The sequence below is a fragment of the Urocitellus parryii genome, chromosome 4 (genome assembly GCF_045843805.1).
Source record: "Urocitellus parryii isolate mUroPar1 chromosome 4, mUroPar1.hap1, whole genome shotgun sequence".
NCBI lineage: Eukaryota > Metazoa > Chordata > Mammalia > Rodentia > Sciuridae > Urocitellus > Urocitellus parryii.
In genome coordinates this window covers 111,257,060-111,279,089 of record NC_135534.1, presented here as the reverse complement: position 1 = coordinate 111,279,089, position 22,030 = coordinate 111,257,060, and the positions used below count along the sequence as shown (strand labels likewise).

General features: G+C 34.3%; 1 protein-coding gene across 1 annotated transcript; it reads left to right on the top strand.

The window, feature by feature from the left end:
- Positions 1-12,968: 12,968 nt before the first annotated feature.
- On the top strand, positions 12,969-13,891 carry LOC113176413 (olfactory receptor 8G3-like). Its single transcript, XM_026380896.2, is given in 2 exon segments — positions 12,969-13,632; positions 13,635-13,891. Coding segments are annotated over 2 exon segments (921 nt in total).
- Positions 13,892-22,030: the final 8,139 nt, after the last annotated feature.

Here is a 22,030-nt window from a genome sequence, read left to right as displayed (position 1 = left end):
ATAATCAACCCTGGCTCCTAGAACCCCAATATCTCAAAGATTAACAAATTTAATGTACATCTGGAGTGACAGATACTTTCTCATGTGATTCAGGATATACATATGAAAAAAGGTCCAATATTGATGAATTTAATGTACATCCAGAGGAACAGATACTTTTTTTATGATTCAGGATATACATGTGAAAAAAGATCCAGTAAGAACTTAGAAATGAAAATTTAGTATTACTTCTAAATATTATGAATAATTGTGTAATTTCTATGCTATCCCAACATTTGAATCTCTGAAAGGGCATGATGCTGAAACTATACCATAGTTCTTTTTAGGTTTGTAGATATAAAGGATTTTTGAATAACAGAAAAGAGCTGAATATGATCTGGTTTATTTAAGAGACACATTATTATGATACCAATTAGTATCATAAGAGCAGTTAAGTGAAGTATCTCTTGCACAATTTGCAAAGCAGAAAATTTCACAGAAATTTTCATAGACAATTCTATTAATTATTACAATATCTATCTACCCTAAATGCCTTTCATTTTCATTCTATCAAATAATAACTAATAATAAATAGCTAGAAACGTTGACAAAAGAGTGCAAAAATAAGTTCTGGTAATTTTTCAAAACTATCTTCTTTTCACATTTCATGATCTATAATAATTCAATTTCATTAACATTCCCAACAATTACAGCACACCAATTCTCCATAAGAATGTAAGTCTTTGTGGGCTGTTCTAACAGTACATACCCGATAGAGAAAATACTGTAAACTATATTGTTTCCATGTACAAATTAGAAAACAATTAGTTTATTTTTGAGAGGCTACATAAATTAATATGTATTCCCAAGAATTTTTAAAAGATTACAGAGATAGATTATGTAATAAAAGTTTGAGGATGCATATGTTTGATCTAAAACACACAAACCCTTTTCACAATGTGAGAAAGCAGAAAACAATGTTGAAGGCTCTTTGTCCACCAATGATTTCAGTTTAATTTTATCAGAATATTGTTTCCATCTGATTGATATTCAGTCTCTGAGCCTTCTTAAATGGTTTTGGGTACTCTTTAGTTATCAGGTAACAGCAAAATGACAGATATTTGTCAAATTTCAGATTCTTAACGGACTACATTGAACTCATGATTTCTCCATTACAGAAACAGGAAATAAAACATCTCAAGCTCTATATCACAAAATATATTTTTAAAAATAACTCAGGTTCTTTGATCTCCTTAATATATAAAAACAAATTCCAAAATTCTCTTGTGGTTTGGTTCTTTCTCATAAAGACAAATGATTGATCCTAAAAGAGCTATTGAAAACACTTGGTTTCTGATGCAGAATATAGGAGCTTCAGGTCACCACTCCATTATAACAGAAAATAAAAAGCTGAGTAAATTTAAAAATGTACAACTCTAACTTGACCTAGGAAGTAAACTTCTTCCACAAGATTGGAGGAATAGAAAAGTACAGAGTTACAATTTCCTGAACCAAAGCCTCCCAGGAACCAGTGTTGTTGTGGCAAACTGTAATTGATGAATTGCTGGGGGCTCAGTCTGACGTGTCTATGAATGAAAGACTCAAGGGGACCTGTGATAGAGGATCTCCACACTTTGGTAAGTTTTGCTTCCCGGAATTACACCAAGTGAATAATAGAGCTAAATCCCACGGCTTCCACTGGGAGGGTTGTGGGGGTGGAGGGAAGAAACCATGTTAAAATATATTAGAGTTCCCACTTCTTGGCAGAGTCTGACCTCAGGAGAATCTATTTGAAAATATCTCAACCTGCCAGGGTTTGATCATAGCCTAACTGACCTTAGGAAAAGGGAACACCCAACCCCAGCTGGCTCTAAACATCCATGTAGAAAAGAAATGTCTACCCTAACCCATACTAACTATTCTGTCCCACATGGGTCAAAGGGGCAAATGAGGAGCACTATGAAGTTCACAATACAGAGGCAGAATCTCACTAACATACTGAGACCTAATCATAAAAGTATAGAATAGATCTCTCCCGCTTCACCTCACCACCACATTACTAAAGGACTCTTTATAACTCTTCCTTTTATGTAGTATATCATGTCTACCTACCAATAAAAAATTAAAAGACAAAGGACAAAAAGCACATTTTGAAGAGAAAGAGCAAGCATCATACCACACTCAGACATGGTAGATATGTTGGAATCAGACTTGGAATTTAAAGCAATTATTATTAATATACTAAAGGTTATGCCATGCGGCTCCTTCCAGGCCACACTACTCCAACAGGAATTCCCTCCTACTGCACTTCCCCAACCAATGGGAACTCTCCAGGAGTCCCACAGAGCTCCAAAGTAGCAGGCCTAGGCAGACAGCAGGGGTCTAATCTCCAGTTGAATGCACATCTTAACATAATCATTATCATCTCAATGGCTTGCTGGGGTCACCTTTCAACCAAAAATGCCATGCTGTCTTTCCTACTTGGCTATGGCTCTCAGCAAATGCTTATAAGACTTGAAAGTTTTTATTTTCCTTCACTACTACTAACTGCAGTTAGATATTATGATGAATGCATAATCAACAATTCTTGGATTATTTTAATGTGAGGACTGAAGGATGTTAATCTGAAAATATAATTTTTAAATATTTCAGATATTGCTAAAGATTCATGAGGAGTTCCTGACAAGGAGAGAGGAAGATTATTCCTTCTCAAAAGAAAAAGTGGAAGAACAATAAAAACATATGTATTAAAGGAGTTATGCTCTTACAAATTTCTTTTGTTTCCAAGTAAAATTACAATTAATGTATTAATCAGTATCCATTAAATGACAAAGTTTTTGAAATAATTACAATAAATTTTTATTACATTTACTTTAAAATGCTTTTAAAATTGTTAGATGGGGAGTTTTAATTTGTTTTTGAAATGTAATTTTGCAAGTTGCTACAGTCAACACATTAAATTCTCAAGGCTAACAACATAGAATAATTGATAAACCCCATAATAAACATTGCTCATCAATAACAATAATACTTTAGAACTAGAAATAGTGTGTAGTGCAAGACAACAATTTTGTTCCCTAGAATTTGAAATTTTTAAATATATGGTATCCACAAGCATCCATTGATGACCAAAAAATATATACCACACACAGCATCATTATTAGAGTATGCGTGATGAACAAGAGCACTGCCAGATTATAACCTGGAGTAGTGACAAACACATGAGAATCAAACACTCATGTTTGTGATGAAAAAGTAAATCTGAAAAGTCAGGATGGAGTCAGGGATACCGAGGCTGTGAGAATGAAGACAAAGCCATAGGAATGAACGCAGAGTTGTTCAGACATTGTAAGGATTACTCCATCAGCACGACATGCGCCTTCTAATAGATACATGACTATCAAATTATTATATATGTGTGTGTATATTACACATTTTACTTGAATAACATTTACTATTGTTATTCCTCTTAGAGGTAATGCTAAAACCTAATGTCAAACTCTAGAGGGAACAAAATTAAGCCATCTACGGTGTAATATACTTATAAAAAGTGTGAAAGAAAACTTTAGTCATTCCTGACATTCATTCTCCCTGTCCCTCAGTAATAACATCCTGATTTTTAACTTGACACACAGCCATCTAGAAACACAAAGCATTACTCATCCCTTTGTACTGGGGGATTTTTCCGTGTGACTAAGTCCTTATGAAAGGGACATAGGTGGAGTGAGGTTCAATGCTTCTAATCAGTGTCCTTCAATTCAGAGGACATTCCCTTCTCCTTTCGTATGTTTCTAATGGTCAAGTTGTGGAGATGAAGGAGGAATATGCAGACAATAAGAGAGACAACAGATGGAAGCTGTATGTAGAACAGTAGAGCAATATAGTAAAAAGGTACTGTTAGGAACCACAGAACCCGGCTCATCTTCTGGTTTAAGGCAATGCAGAATGTGTGCAAATGAGAGAGAGAAAGTGATGGTGAATATTCATATCTATCATAAGTAGTAGAGAAGGTAAAAAAAAAAATGATTCTGCCTAAAGTCCACTGCTGTGATATCCTAATGGACCCTAAAAATGCTAAGGGTAAGTAGGGAGCTATTTTCTATTGAATTTTTTTTTTCATTCAGAGAAATGAAAAAAAAAATTATGTATGAGAACATTATCCAAGTTCATCACAGAACCTAAGGATAGATTATATTATATGGTCTACATTCTCTTCAGTTATTTAAACTTTTCATTATATGTTTTCTCCTGAAACCATATTTAATAAGTTCTATATATTTTTCCTCCTTTGTAATAGATCTAATTTTTCAAGGTACTTTATTATTCTTCATTTGAATAGAGCTTCCTCTCCATTACAGGATCTGATAGCTAGCACATATTTCAATAATATATCGTCTACAAATTTTCAGAATTACAACAGTAGAGGTATTTGTATTCTGTAATAACTTTGAACACTTTGAATGTATAAACAAATGATTGGAAAGGTAACCAAAATTCCATAGTCATTTATATCCATAACCCTTAACATGAAAACATTTGCAGAATGCTATTTTTATGCCTAGAATATTAACTAACTCACAACTACATATTTTTACAAACTTTTTAAAATGCCCCCAAGCTATATTAATGGAAAATCTATATATACATATTTTTTCTACATTGGCATGTACACACAAGCATAGATATACATAAATCCAGATATTTTGGAAGAAAATTAAATTGGTATATGAAAATAAGATATGATTAGTACATAGAAATCATGAAGTAAGTTTCGTCTAGTTTTCAACAATGGAGAATATCCTTTTTAATTACAATGCTGTTTGTATAATTAGATAACTGTGTGTAAAGGATTAATTTGTACCTCTTTTAAATCACCAACAAAAATTAATTCAAAATGGATAATAGACCTAAATGTAAGACACTATAGTGATTTAAAAGAAAAAAAGACTAAATCATTGTGGCCTAAGATTTGATGATGTTTTTTCAGATAAAATGTCAAAACCCAGGGCTACAATAGAAAAAAATGATAAATTGGACATCATGAAAACATTTTCAAAATAGTTCTTTAGAGAACACCATTAGGAAATTCATTTTGGAATTGGAGAACATAATGCTAAGTAAAATAAACCAGACAGACTCAAGGGCCAAATGTTTTCTCTCATATGTGGAAACTAGATCAAAATAAAAAAAAAAAAAAAGGTGCAAAGGAGGAATACCATGAAAACAGAAGTGATCCGTGGAGTAGAGGAAGGAGATTGAGGGAGTAGAAAGTGAGATGGGAAAAAAGGAGAAACAGTGGAATGGATCTGGCAAGATTTCTTATGTATATATGTAAGTATACCACAGTAGATTTTATATCCATGTATATACATAATGCACTAATTTAAAAAAACATGAATAAATAAAGGAAAGATCAATAGAGGAAAGGGAACAGAAGGAGGGCATGGGAAGGGACTGAATTAGAGCAAATCATAGTCCATGATTGTGTGATTATGCCAAATTGAACTCCAATATTATGCATAACTATAATGAAATAATTTTAAAAAAGGTGTTCAGTCCATGCATAATGGGAGGGAAAAAAGCGTTTGGGGTGGGGTGGGGGGGAGCACACAGGATGAGAAAAAATTCTTTTAATGTATAATTAGACTTACTGAATACTAGTAATATAAAAGAAAAGGTAGTAGTCATTATAAATAAAAATATCTTCAAATTTAATGAGGGAAAAAACAAATAGCCAAATTAGAAAACAGCTAGAGGACCTCAATAGTTTTCTATGTTGCATGAAGCCATCATGAAATATGTGAGGACGTTTTTTTCAGCATTGTGGCCAGTGAGGGGGTAGATCGGGTACTGGGAACTTCCCATGGCAGTCCCACTGGGTAAGATCACTCAGATGCAAGTGAACTTCCCCTCAGCTGTGCCAAGACTTCTTCTGCAGCACTGGAGATGGGTGTGACCCCTAGCAACTGAGTAGCCTACCTGTCCCCACCCCCTCTCTATCCTGTTTTGGTGAAGAACTTTATATGAAAGACTTTGATGTATTCCCATGTAAATAAAGCAAACCCAGGCTCCTTTCTTTCTTAGAAGGTGGACCCGTCTGGTCAGCTTTGCCCATTTCTGCCCCTGCTTTGAAACAACTTTTCTGTGTTCTGTTACTTTTCTCATTTCTCAGCCAGCCCATCCCTCCAGAGGGAAAACCCATTCCCTTTCCCATAAGGGACGTGGGTGCGACTATGTAATACATACAAATGATCAATAAGGCCCTGAAAATAGGTTTCTCATGATTAATTATTAAGGAAATTTCATTCAAAAACAAAGCAAGAAAATATTTCACATTTATCAGGAATGTTATGATCATAAGTTGAGAAGAAAACAAGTATTGGGAAGAGTGGGAAGGAATGTGAACCCTCATCCATTGCAGGTGAGACTGAAAAATGGTACAAACTGTTAGAAAAACAGTTCATTACTTCATCTTATGAAACATAAAGTTACTATGTCACCCAGCAATTTTACTGCTGGATACATACCCACAGGAAATGAAAACATGCACATTGTTTTTGTGTGCAAATGTTCAATGCACACAAGACCAGAGAATGAAATCCACACAAATGACCATTCAGTGATGAATTGACAAGCAAAATGCAACATTTGAAAATAGCACTGAGATATAGCACATCACGGATGGTCCTGAAACACTCTAAATGAAAGAAACTAGACAGAAAAGATCATGCATGGCATGACACCATTTATAAAAAGCATCTAAAACAGGCAGATTTGTTGTGACAGAAAGTAGCTTAGTGTCTGCCAGGGAACATGGGCAGGAGGTGCTGGATGGGACTGCTAATGGGTATAAGCTATTTTTGTGGTGGTGGTGAACATAGTCTCCAATTAAATCATAGACATGGGCATAAAACTTCTTGGATACACTAAAAACTATTGAATTCTATACACGAGAAAGGTTGATATTGTAATATATGAGTTAAATTTCAATAAATTGTTATAAAAATTAAAATGACTACAAAAGAGTGATGACACCATACTTTCCATCAACCAACTACTTGATTTTTCACTTTCCTGTAAGCCTTATTCATCTAGTTTGGTCTTGATGTTATCAGAGAAAAATATAAATCAATAAAAAATATTCTTAAGGAGGACTGTATTACAAATGAGTTTAAAAATTATAAGAAAATCCCCATCTGATTGAAGTCGAGTACCAGGAATTTGCTTCCTGATGTTCACTCTCTTCGGACTCATCAGTGGCCTTGTGCTGGATTCTGTACTTAACAGAAAAGCTGAAGTATGTCCACAGTAGGAAATTGTTAATTCATTATGCAGCCAAAATTTGGCTTTGTAAACCCCTTATTATAACAGTTCACTTATAAGTGAACTGTTGTAAATACCTAATATGAGTAGAATTATTCAACATTTGTCCTTTTCTGATGCTTATCACAGCTTCCTCCAGCTTCATTCATTTTGTGTAAAATGCCAAAATTTTTTCAGGGAAGAAAATATTTTTGAGTTCTTATAAAAGAAAACAATGATGACTAAATTATCAAAAGACTGACAAACTATTCTCAGATTTTGTGTTTCATTAAATTTTTACTCCTTGATAAAGTAAAAAAAAATGAATACTCCCAGGTTTTCCTGATTTTAATAAACTATTTGTTTAATCTCGTCTATGGACATGACACAGTTACATGGTGTAAGTGAAATGGAGAACAATGTAGTTAGGTGGACAGAACTACAGATCACTCCTAAAGTAAGATATATTGAGCTATCTTTCCAAAGAATATCTTTTTTAGACTTGGCTTGAAAAAAGCAATAAAAAACTAAACTATACATATACACAGATGCATATGTATATGCAGTACATATAAAGTAATAATGATGAAGCACATGGTATTCATGAGTCAAGAATATACACTTAGGCTATGCATGCAGACTAATATTAGCAAACTAATAAAAAAAGTTTGCTCTGGGTTTTCAGTATGTTGATATGAATAATACACATAATCTTTTCTCTTCAGAATTTTAGGAACCTAGGAGACAGGAAAGCCAACTAGACCCTGTGGTAAATACTTTGATTAGACAAGGGCTACAGGACACAGTTATTGTGGTTCAAGACCAGAATGGGGTCAGTGAAGACTTCTATAGACAAATAAAACAATAGGTTTCCTTCTTTTGTGTCTAAACAAGTATCACATGACCTGAACATGATCTGAAAGGACACTTGGAAGGTCCTCAATTTTAACTCATAATTCTTTTTTTCCTCTTTTCTTCTATCACCTTATTTGATAATTAAGGCACTATAGTTAAGATCATTGGAATAGTGACATACCAATTAACAAGACCAAATTCTGTGTGTCCATGAACATGTGACTTTTGCCTCCATGTAGCTTGTACCAATAATGATTAACTATGGCTTATTTATCAGCTTTTCTTCTACACTTAATTGCAAATTCATTATAGCATTGCACAGTGCCCTGCATATAACAAGTCTCAATAAAATATAATCAATAAAATTGTAGCAAGAACTGTAGAGACAAGTAAATAGTACATTAAAATGAAAGAACAAAAAACCCTCACACTGCCAGTTGATATTAATAAATAAAGAAGTATTTGCCATGATTTCATAGTTCAGGGAACAGGGAAATAAGGGAACATGAGCTCAGGGGGTGTGTGGTTTTACAATGAAGAGAGGGAGAGGCAGATAAATAGCCATGTGTATCTCCTAAAAGAAAGACTGCAGCAGAAGATTCAAAGATTTTAGAAGTCAAAGTCTGAGATTCAGACAACCCCTTCCTTCTTCCCGAAGAGGTCAGTGTTCCCTACTTTTTTCTTATCGGTTTTTCTGGAGTGAAAATGACTTTGTTGGTAGGAGGAGGTAACAGATCAAAGGTATTCTTTGAGTCACTGATCCTGATCTTTGATGAAACTGATTCCCAAAGCCATTTGACTCTCTGCGAAGGTTGACCAATGTGATGATTTTACATGCTGTGTATAGATTTTTACCAAACATACGTAGGGGAGGCTTATCTTCCAGGTAGTGTTATTCAAGTCAGGGGACATTTTCTCCCTCTTCCATATTATTTCTGTCTGATGGCCAGGTAGTGGAGATAAAGGAAGGATCTGGAGACATATCTGAGACAAAGATAGTGGTTACATGTTGCATAGTATAACAACAACATTAAAATAAATTACATCTGTGGAAAACCTTAAAAGCATCTGGAATCATCTGATTTAAGACAGTATTATGTGTGTGTGTGTGTGTGTGTGTGTGTGTGCACGCATGCGTGCTTACAGCCATGGGCATGTGTGATGCACATCCAAACCTAATCGTAATTAATTTAGAAGGTAAAAAATGATTCTGTCTAAAATCCAGTGATATCTTGAAGATAGCTGAAAATGCTAATTGAAAGTCAGTAACTCTTTTTATTTGAAATCCATACTTTTTTGTAGCAGAGAAATCAAAGCCAAACTGTGTTTGAAAACATTATCCATGTTTATCACTGTATCTTGTTCAAGAATACTCTATTGTCTCTTTTCAATCTTTAAAAGTTGTGGTTACATGTGCTCTTTTATAATTGTTTTTACTAATTTTACAAATTTATGTGTTTTTATCTTTTGTACAAGCTCTCCTTCAACATCCTTTGTCACTTTCTTTTATTTTTTGTGGTAGCACTTCTTCCCCCATTTTGGAATCTGATAACTTTGTTAATATTTTTTTCTATATTTTTAATTGGTGCATTAAAATTATAAATATTGGTGAGAATCATTATTACATATTCGTACATACACAAAATATAACAATATGATTTGTCCTTCTTTCATTCCCCTAATGCTAATATTTTAATATCATGTTCTCTACCAGTTCTCAGAATTACTATAGTCAGTTTAGACACTTTTGCTCTTCTAAACATTTGTTAATAGTTTGAAAGCATACACAAAAGGTTGGAAAAGTAAAAATTTTATATTTTGTGTGTGTGTGTGTGTGTGTGTGTGTGTGTGTCTGTAGTGATATTTTCTTTTATAGCTCTAATTTTGTTGATTTGAGTCTTTTCTCTCTTTTATTTAGTTTGGCTAGCAATTTATCAACTATGTTTACCTTTTCACAAACAACTATTTTTTGCTTTATTACTTTGTATTATTTTTATTCTCAGATACATTAATTTGGTCCTAGATCTCAATTATTATCTGTATTCTAATAATTTTTGAGTTACTTTGTTCTTCCTTTTCTAGGACCTTGAGATATAATGTTAGATTATTTATTTAGGATCTTTCTATTTTGTTTTTTAATGCAGGAACTCGGTGTTATAAACTTTTCTCTTAAAACTGCCTTCATATTGTTCCAGAGAATTGAATATGTTGTATCTCTGTTCCTGTTTGCTTGTAAGAATTTCTTGATGTCTTCTCTCATTTTTTCTATAATCCATTCCTCACTTAAATAGTATTGGTCCATCTATATGTGTTTATGTAGTTTCTATAATTTTTCTTTCTTCTGATTTATAATTTAATAACATTATGATCTGATAGATACACATGATTAATTGATTTTTAAAAAATTTAGTAAGACTTACACTGTGGCCTAGAATATGGTTTATTTTGCAAAAGGTTACATGAGCTGCTAAGAAGAAAGTTAAAATTCAAATATGTTTTGGTGAAGTATTCTGTAGATGTTTGATAGGTCCAATTGATTTATTTCATTATTTAGGCTAGAAATATCTCTATTGATTTCATGTTTGGGTGATCTGTCCATTGCTAAAAGAGATGTATTGAAATCACTCAGTATTATTGTATTGGATTAAATTTGGGATTAATGTCAAGAAATGTATTTGTTGCTGTTTTATGTGATGAGATACAATGACATTTGGGGCATACATATTACTATTGCAATATCCTCTTGCTAGATTTTCCTTTTACCACTGTATAGTGATATTCTTATTCTCTTCTGATTAAATTTTTCTTGAAGTCTGTTTCAGGTATAAGAACAGCTACTCGTGCTTGATTTCAGACTCCATTGATATGAAATATCCTTTTCCATAATTTTATTTTAAACCTGTGGATGTCTTTGCCTAAGAGATGAATTATTTCTAAATAGCATATAACTGGATCTTGATTTTAATCAATTTTGCCAACCTCTGTCTTTTAACTGGGGAATTGAGACCATTTACAGTTAGTGTTATTAGGAAAGGTTGTTATTTCCTAATTTTCATTTCTTACTTTTTATTTGCTTAGTTACTCTTCTAGAGAGCCTCATCCATTTGGGTACTTTGGGTTTATTTTGTGTGGTGCTGGCTTAGTGCAGTAAGTCTCCCTTTCCCCCACATACACATATACACAAACACAGAATGGAACACATTAAAGAAAATAGTTTAAATTTTAAAAATTGAAAAAAATTGCTGAGGTGGTCATAGATGAGGTCGATGTACTCCCAAAACAGGACTGATGCAAAGTTCTATATGGGAAGCTTCAGTTGTCTGGGTTTAGCCTTAACTTTACTTTGGAAATTTGTTAGAAGGTATTTGATATTGTATCCATTTTTCCTGTTGATAGTCAGATGCCAATCTTCGCTTAACATCTGGGTCTCAGGGACCTCCTGAAAATTTCACTCTTAGAGTAAGGGATCTAATCTTCCACAAGTCTCACATAGTCCACATCCATCGATGTGAATTTCCAAATATCAAATCTGAAGTGCAGACATGAGTGTGACTGACCAATTTCTGGCCTCTTCTCAGCTGCTTGTTGGGCCAGCAGCAACAAAGAAAACTCCATTCTGTCTCCCCTCGGTATTTCCAGCCTGGATCTCCCTGGGCATAATTCTCTCTACACTAGTTTCAGTCATATTGGTCCAGGCACACTCTGAACCCCACAACAGGTGACTTCTGGGTTAAGACAAGTTTTGTTTTCTAGAAGGTATTAATTTCTTTGCATGTGAAAACTAAAGATATTAGTCTTCTGAGAATTCACATCTCACTATTGATTAGTATTGAATTTGGTCTAAAATTTATAACTATATTTCATGTTTGCTCTGATAATCCATGTACCTTATATCTTTAAATTCTATAGAGAGCTCATGCAAAGTACATGATTATAAAAAGTGACTGGTGGTCATCTCATAACTATGGTCATCTATTGTTTTTCTTCCAAAACCTTTCTCTAAGTGGGAGAATGTGAGGAGTTTTTTGATCTCCATCAGTTCAACCAAGAAGTTCAATTTTTATAGAGCAGTCATAACTCACTTCTTCTCTGCCAGAATGGTATAATCCATGATATAAATGTATATGATCATGTTTTTCCACTGGCAATATTCAGATTAGCACAAAAGGACATACATCCTCACTCTTGGAACAGGAGATAAGATAGAAGGATGCTGTCTGCCAAACAGTTTCCTGTCTTGTTAGGTGGATGGACTGGGTGAAGACAATTAAGACACAGAGAACCAGTTTCAGATGAAAAGATATTGTATTTGTAGCTGCCCAGTTCTTCCAAAATTTTGAGTAGGAATTCTAGTAAGGAACATAAACCAACAAAACTGTTACTTTCATAGACTTAATCCTACCTTGAAAATGATAGAAAGTATTTAGTGTTCTCAAATGAAAATTTAATCATTATACCATTTGATATGACTTACATTAATATAGTTTATAGAATATGAGATGGAAAGAACAGAGTTCTCAAAAACAACCCTCCTTCAAAGAGAGAAAAATCCAAAAATTTTTTGCTTTTTTTCTTGAAAGCTTATCAATACTATAATTTTAAACTCCATCATGTCTGTAATTCCTTCTCTTATTAAGCAGAATCATTGGTTGACCCAGAGAAACAGAAGCATTAGATATTCTTGCACTATGTATTTGTATCTTCTTTAATAAGGGCTTAAATAATAACCTCCATAGTGTCTCCCCCACCCACTCACACACATGCACACATGTACATACACACAAATGGACATGAAAATCCACTTGTTTTCTCTTAAAAACTTTAACAGGATAATGGAGCCTGGAAATCATTCCACAGTGACTGAGTTCATCCTGGCTGGACCCTCAGAACAGTCAGAGCTCCAGCTGCCCCTCTTCCTCCTCTACCTGGGAATCTATCTGCTCACAGTGGTGGGGAATGTAGGAATGATCACACTGATTGAGCTTAGCTCTCACCTGCACACCCCCATGTACTTTTCCCTCAGCAATCTGTCCTTTATTGACCTCTGTCATTCCACTGTAATTACCCCCAAAATGCTGGTGAACTTAGTGGTGGAGAAGAACACCATCTCCTACCCCGAATGCATGACTCAGCTGTATTTCTTTCTCATTTTTGCCATCTCAGAGTGTCACATGTTGGCTGCAATGGCATATGACCGCTATGTTGCCATCTGTAGTCCCTTGCTCTACAGTGTCATCATGTCTCATCACCTCTGCTTCTGGCTCACAGCCGGAGTTTACATTTTGGGTATCATTGGGTCTACAATTTACACAGTCTTCATGTTGAGACTTCTCTTATGCAAGACTAACGTGATTAATCATTATTTTTGTGATCTCTTTCCACTGTTGGAGCTATCCTGTTCCAGCATCTACATCAATGAGTTATTGGTTCTTTTCTTAAGTGCCTTTAACATTTTGACTCCTACCTTAACCATCCTTGGCTCCTACATCTTCATCATAGCATTCGCTCCACTGAGGGCAGAGGCAAAGCCTTCAGCACGTGCAGCTCCCACATCTCAGCTGTTGCTCTCTTCTTTGGTTCTCTAGCATTCATGTACCTGCAGCCATCAACAGTCAACTCCATGGACCAAGGAAAAGTGTCCTCTGTTTTTTATACAACTGTTGTGCCCAAGCTGAACCCCCTGATCTATAGCTTGAGGAATAAGGATGTCAAATCAGCCCTGAAGAAAATGCTGGACAGGCAAGCATATTCATGAATAAAACCAGTGTTGTATTTTCATATGGAAACACACCTTTGGTTTGGTTAGACATGTAATTTGATAGGTTTTTTTCAAGTTTTTGGAATATAGGTTGTGCTATAAGAAATGTTCATATATCCAAAATTGTCCTTTAGTTCTCTTTCTTTGAACTTATATTACAATAACTATCCCAAGAAATATGATAAAAAGATTCTTAAGACTTAAAGAAGATCTGTTTATTTTTTAATAACAATATGATAGTGATGATGGTGATGATAATATATTATTGAGATTCTTTGAAGAATCAAGAATTGTGTTAAAACTTTAACTGAATATTTACATTTAATATTTTCAGTATTCCCTCATAGAGATCCTGAATATTACTCCCATTTCAAATATGAAAAAAAATTGGAGCTCATTCATTTGAGTGAATGCCCAGGGTCTTGAACATGAGAAATGATTGAGCTTACAATGTTTCACTCCAGGAACTGTGATTTTAGTTGAGTCCAGGTAACTGTGTGTACATTTAAGGCCTTTTGAGAATTACCTCCTACAGAGCAAGCATCCACTATTTCTGCCTAACTGTATTGCTAATTTCTGGGAAACTTCAGTGATATTTCACTTAATATAATAAAAACAATAAACATATTCCAATTCTAAACTGAAGAAAGTAAAATAGAGCAAAACTGTATACTATGTTGCCATCTCTAGACCCTTGTTTATAATTTCATCATACCCCATTAAACCTGCTTCTCTGATTTTAGGGGTATACAGTATAGGTATGTGTTAGCTTAAACAGCCTGCAAGATTAGGGTTAATTTCTGCAAATCTGATGTCATCAACCATTATTTCTGTGATATTCCCCTACCTCTAAAGCTTTTCCAATCTAATACCTATGTCAACAAATACTGGTTCTATGTTTTGGTTCACTTAACCCTCCCTACTTGTGTATATTCCTCGTTGCCAGCATCCTCCTTATTCAGTCTACTAAGGGCAGGTCCAAAGCCTGTACCACGTGAGGCTCTCACATGCTGGTGCCCCTGGTCTTTTGGAGTCTGCAGCATTCATGTACCCACATCTATCATTGTTTAGCTTTATGGACCAAGGAAATGAATATTCTGTAGTTTATGCCATTATTGTTCTCATAATAAAGATGTGAATATTTCATGGAGCTAAAATACATTGTGATAATAAATAAGAGGAAAAAGATTTATTAAATCTCAATTATGTTTTTATTGTTTGAATGGATCTATTTTATCTTTCAACATTTGTCAATGTTTTGGTGGGATTCTACTGACATTATTTTATGTTATGCCATTTTTCCATGTGAGCTTTTATTTGACAAGTGTCACTGAGATACAGATCAGAAAAAATACTAAGAATGATATGGACAAATAAATCAATTAAAACAAACCCCATCACTTTACCTCTGTTATTCTGTACAATTGATGTCAGTTCAGTCCATCTTTTTAGCCATAATAAAAATAACATCTTCCATCAGTGATTAATAATACTCTTTAAAATATTCAATAAAAATATATAAAAAATCATAGCTATCTGGCAGTTGTAATCTCTAGTTTGTCCACAATTTTAGCCTGCCCTGTACCTTCATACATATCATTTGCTATCCAACTTACGTTTTCTTACTGAGCCATCTAATCAGAACTTTAAAGTTTGAGTTTAGATATATGAATATGTTGTGATCGTGTTATCTAACATACTCTCTGCTTTGTCCTTTGGCATTCCAGTGTGTACTTGCCTTCTTATTGTCCAATTGTGCTGGACTTTATTCTCAGGAAGGCTCTTTTTGTACATATAGTTTACTACCATACCTCAAGACCGGGGAACTTCCCAAAATCCAGTAGGTCTTTAATGATTTTCTTGTTTCTTCTTATGAAATATTTATAGGAAAACCATATGAGCCATATATACTACATCCATTGGTGCCTCATTAATATCTATTAATGTCTAATTAATATAAAGTAGCCATATATGTCTCACCTCTACTACATTTAACTTGGAAGTGTTCTTCAAGGATTTACAAGGTGATGGTGGTATTTTGATATGTTACACAGAAAGATTTTGAAGTAGTAGTCCTGCATTCTTTCTGTGGTCAACCAATTCCAGAATTCTACTTTTGAATACTTATTTCTTAATAACCCAAGATGCCCTGGAACAAAACTTACATTTGCTTCATGTTTTTTTACATGTCATGAGCATGCTAAAAAATTATATGTGTACTTGACACTTGATCAATCAACAGAGCAAATCTTGTTGTAGAGTGATGAACTCAGCTCAGTCTGAAACCACCATAATTCTCTATACTCAGAATGGAACATAACATCACCTATGATGGCTTTAAAATATTATTTACTATGTAGATATTGTATGATGTGGGGAAAAACAGAGTAAAGTTGCTTTAAAGGAGATAAAACATTGTATTTTTAGGAAAATATCTGCATTGCTATAGCAGATGAGATATTTTATTAGTATATGTTTAGGGCGGGGTTAAATTGCTTGGATTACATTCCAGGTAATGCAAACTACTTTATCTGCATTCACAGATGTGTTCATCCACACTGTAGTTTGTCCATGCTTTTGTTTGAAGGTAATGCAGGCTAATAAACCATATTTGTATAGGGATATCCCCAGGAGATCTAAAATTATGTCACATATGAAATTGAGCACACCAAAGAAGGTGAGCCTTCTTGATTGTAGAAATTCTCAATTGCTGGTGGAGTTTATAAATCTGAGCCTAGGAGGACCCTACTGTCAATCTATTTCTTTCACTTGAGGTTGAGGCAAATTATTTCTCTAAGCTATGGAATATTTACTGTGACAATCGTACCCCCAGATAATGAGTGAAAATTTGTACCAGGATCTGTCCTAGAAAAGTGTACCTCTCAAGGCCGTAGGGACTTAAAGTTACTTCCTCGGGAAACTCATCTTTGAAAATCAACATAAATTATTTTTCCATACTTTCTCTCTATGTGGTCTCAGAGAAATATCTGTTTTTAGCTCGTATTACTTATGACAGTCATATGAACATTTGAATGTTTGTTCTTTATATTTCCCTTTTTAGATGGCTATAAGATCCAATAGACTAAAGGATAAACACTCAAATATTTATTGACAATTATACCAGACTCCTCTGCTTTCCCATGTCATGTTCTCTCAGAGTGCCTCTCCTTTGAGCAGACATGAGGCACGGTTTTATTACTGTGATATCTGAGACCTAGCTTGCATTGAGGTTGTTTCACTTCAAATCTACAACATGAGCTTTTCACTTTCACTCTGAAAATTTCTCCACACTCCTGGTGCCCACTTGATCTTTGTACAAGTCAGCCCATGGGATTATTGCCCCTGTGGTTCGCCCTACCCTTCAGACTGGAGACTGTGTAAGAACAGTGTAGGAGGGGGGCGCTTATTTGAATCCCCATGGCCCATAGCAGCACCTCATGATACATTGCAATGTTAGCTTTTCCTTCCTCTAAAAATCTGTAGAAACTACTTAAATTTCAACAGATTAAAGTAGCACATTGCACAATAAATTCAAGTATTTCAAGTATATTAAATTAAAAAAATGATATTGCAATTATCTCAATTTATGTTTATGAATATTTTGAATAAGAATGTTAAGTATAAATTTATTTTCAAACAAATAACTTAATTTTCAGAAGGACACTAAGTAATTTCTATAATATACACATTTCTATTTTTCCTCAATATTTCTCTTTATTTCCAGAAGAAACGGAAGTTATTGTCTTTCAATGATTAGCTCCTTAAGAACTCCTGAAATATTAATGGACATGTTGGCCATATGCCTTTATTTAGTTCTCTACTTAAAATTTCCAAATTTCTACAATTTTCTTTTCTTTTCTGTGTTTCTAGGGATTAAATCCAGGGCTTTGTGCATATGAGGCAAATGCTATATCTGAGCTACATACCAGCCCTAGCATTCCTATCTTATAAATAAATCATGCTATTTAGTATGGTAAGTGAAGATCAATGAAATTAAAAATGCACAAATCTTGTATAGTGTATTGGTTGCTATGACTGTTGTAACAAACTGTTATACACTGAGTGAATTAAAACAACTGAATTTTTTTTTGTTTTGTTTTCAACACTACAAATCTAGAGTTAACTATCAGGTAGGGCCATAAAGGAAAAAATGTTCTGTGTTTCCCTTTTAGCTTCTGGAGATTATCTTTAATTCAGTCTAGTTTTATTTTTTAATAATAATAATACAATAGTGATAATATGTAACAATTATAATAATCATTGAGATTTTTCTGAATGGTCAAGCACTTTGTCCCTAATAGTTGAATGCATTATTCTACCTGTATGCCATATTTACATTAAACTAGTAATATTATACTGAAATCATTCCCTTTGTGAAATCAAAGATAAAACCTGCACAGGGTCCCAAACATAATAAACAATTAAGCTTCACAATCAACCCAGGAAGTTTGGCTCTAGTAGCTGTGATTTTTGCTTACAGTGTTCTGACCCATGGAACTGTGGGGGCACATCTTAGGACTCCCCAGGCACTCCCTTCTGTGCATTGAATATTCTTATTTCCCTGTAGGACAGTGATACTGTAATCTGAATATCTTCTATACTATTTTCACTTTTATTTTTTGATCAAATTAATCTAAATATTTCACATATGCTGTGATCAAAGCAAAGTGGAGAACTATAGTCTTTTCCTAATACAGACTCAATTCTAATAGATTATTGCAATCTTTTGCATGAATGCATTCATCTATTTATCTATGTATACCCAGACAGGTGCATATACATAAATTATGAAATATTATTCATCTTTAAAAGAGTAGATTCTGAAGCCAGGTATGGTGGTTCACTGACATTACGTCAGTGGCTTGGGAGGCTGAGGTAGGAGGATTAAGAGTTCAAAGCCAGCCTCAGTAATGGCAAGGCACTAAGCAACTCAGTGAGACCTGTCCCTAAATAAAATACAAAATGGGGCTGGGATATGGCTCAGTGACAGAGTGCCCCTGAGTTAAATCCCTGGTACCAAAAAACAAAAATAAAAACAAAAAGAATAGATTCTGAAATTCAAAAATATGGATGAACCAGGAGAATAAATGCTAAGAGGTCAGCTTCAGGAAGCCACCTGCGAATGACTTGAGGATCTTCTCTGGGTATGGCAGCCAGGTTTAACTTTGGGAACTATCTGCAGCTTTTCTAAGCAATAGATTGCTCAAGGCACATGACATTTGTCTCTGCTCTACTAGGAAGATCCCTCATAGTGGCATCTGAGATGGACATTGGGAAGTGGTCAGCCCACCTTTTATCTTTTTTGCTGAGGAATATGAAGGTCTTTGATGTTCCCCAATATAAATAAAACAAATGCGGGCTCCATTTTGCCTTTTTAGTATAGAAGCTTGATGCATATTATCGGGTAGCCCCTCTGTCCTCACTTTTTGAAAATATTTTCTGTGTCCTGTGTTTTTTTTTTCTTTTTTTTTTTATTGGTCATTCTATTTTTCTTAGATTTTATTTTGCAGCCAGCCCATTCCATTGAGAGGAATCCATTTCCATCGCCTGTGTCCCACAGAAGAGTCAGACACAAAAAGAAAAAAAAGTGCCTAACCTCACTTATGTGTGGAAACTATCTTTAAATTGTATTCTAAATACCTGTTTACTCTTCATTCCCACTTCAAACTGTCCTACATATTATTATTGTCAGATCAATATGCATGGGATACACTGTTTTCTATTTCTGGTATAAAATTTGTGTTCTCTTCCATTTTTCATATTTAGTAATTTCCTATTGCTTCTGTTAAAAAATACAATAAAATTAGTGAATGAAAACAACACACTTTTATTATCAACTAGTTGGGCAAGTCAGAAGTCCAAAATCAGCCTCAGCAGGTCAGAGTCAAGGTGTTCACAGAGATGGTTCTTTCTGGAGAATTGATGGAAGAGATCTTTGTCTTGCCCTTTTTTGAGTTTCTAGAGTCTGTTGGGTTGTGATTCCACCTCCACAACAATCCAACCTCTTGCTTCCATTGTTCTCTCTGTGACTTACTCCTTCATCCTGATTCCCTCTTTATTGGGACTTTTGTGGTTACATGGGGCCCACACAGATAAGCCAGAACACACTGTCTCAAGATCCTTAATTTAGTCACACTCCAAATCCCCACTGACCCTTTTCTAATATGTTCATGTGTTCTGGAATCGAGACACAAACATCTTTAGGTAACAGTCTACTGCTATCTATGCTCTGGCTCCCAAAGATTCATTTACTTTCAACATGCAAAATACATTCACCTTTTTACATGGTCCCTAAAGGATTCTATCCAGTATAGCATAAACTCAATCCTAAAAATCTCACTACATTTCATTGGATCAAAATATCCAAATATCATTACATAAATCATTTGAATATGATAGATGAATTCTGAATATCATTTTCCAGTTCCCCTAGTTAAAAATAGAGCAAAATTGTCTCTATCTATTAACTAGGGGAACTGGAAAAGACACTGTCCACTTCTATAATACAGTTTGAGGATGCTGGTTAAAGACATTCACATTCAACCCAACTCTAGCTTTCCTGGTCTTCTTATCCAACACTCTTGTACAAGGGTCAGCCATCATCTACAAGCTTGGATAGTGGGAATGACAATGAATGTTCTCTGAAAGAAATTCCAGAACCTTAAAGCAATTCAGTACCAAAGCAGCAGCAGCAGCAACAACAACAACAAAAAGACTTTCTGAAGCCCAGGTGTATGATTTTTAAAAATACCTTTATTGATTTTAAATATGCACCATAGTAGAAACACTAATCCAAACAAAACTTGAATCTCCTTAAAAGTAGTCAAGCCTTACTTATTTGTAATATTTTCCTCAGAGCTCCTAATATATGACTGTCCATATATATTTTCCTAAATTCATTTACTTCTATGATGGACATTCAATTCAAGTACTTTTTTCTTTTTCTAGAAAAAAGTAAAAATATAAGAAATAAGAAGAAATGCAGAACATATTAGCAGTCTAATAACTAATTACTTCCTTCAATTATAAAAACAAGGAAGTGATATTCAGATTAAGAAGGAGCATCAAAAGATAAGTATTACATCAGTTTCCTCAATCCTAACATCAATTCTTCCAACACAATAAAAATAGATAAGACTTTTAATTAGGTCTATAAATTACCCAATTAAACAAAATATAAAATTAAACATTTTTATGCAGGAAAATAGATTATTTAATCATTTGACTTCTCTACTGATATCAGCTAAATATAACTTGCCAGGAAGGTCCCTGGTCCTCTAAAATCCACTACTTGTATTGTGGCCTATAAACCAGTAATGCTGAGTACAAGCTTGTAAGAAATGCAGAATTTCAAACCCCATCAGAAGACTGGATCATAATATCCATTTTAACATAGGTGTCCTTCACTAATTGACAAGTATAGACTGGATAGAGAAAATTAAACGACAGGGGAAATATCATGTTAATTGCTTTAGTTTTCAAGAGTTGGATCCCTGGGAAATGGAAATCCTTGGAGACAGTTTGCGTACTATTATTTGTTACCTGGCATATCTAAATCAAGAAGTAACCTTTAGAGACACCAACCAGAACTTCTCTGGTAATTGTGAAGTTGAGGATGTTTGCTACACAGAAGCTGAAGAAGGATGAACTGAAAAATAAATATTGGAGATGCTGACTGGTGATGCAGACAAACATTGAAAATAACTCTGAGACTGAACACCAGAACCTGCCCTCTCAGCTGTGAAGAGTTGCAGAATGATGGGAATCTATGACTCTCAACCCCATTATTGCTGCTGTTTGCAAATGACAAGTAAACTTTGATATTGAGGTTTTGGCAAAAGAAAGGTAAGTGTGCTTGTCCCATACCTGTGATTGGAGACTATTAGTTTAGGAAATAATCACTGAAAATATAGGCAAATATTACATAATGCCTTCTTTTATTTAGTTATTCAAAGTATAATTTTTATACTTGTAATTTTATTTCAAAATATTTTTTAAACCTCTTATAGTGTGCTAGCCCCTTGTTATTTTCTAAGGTTAGAGAAAGTAGGTCTGGTCCATCACCTGGTTCATAGCATGGATCAGAGTTTAAAAGTGAGCTGTTTAGAAATTAGTTTGAGTCTAGGGTAGAAAGTT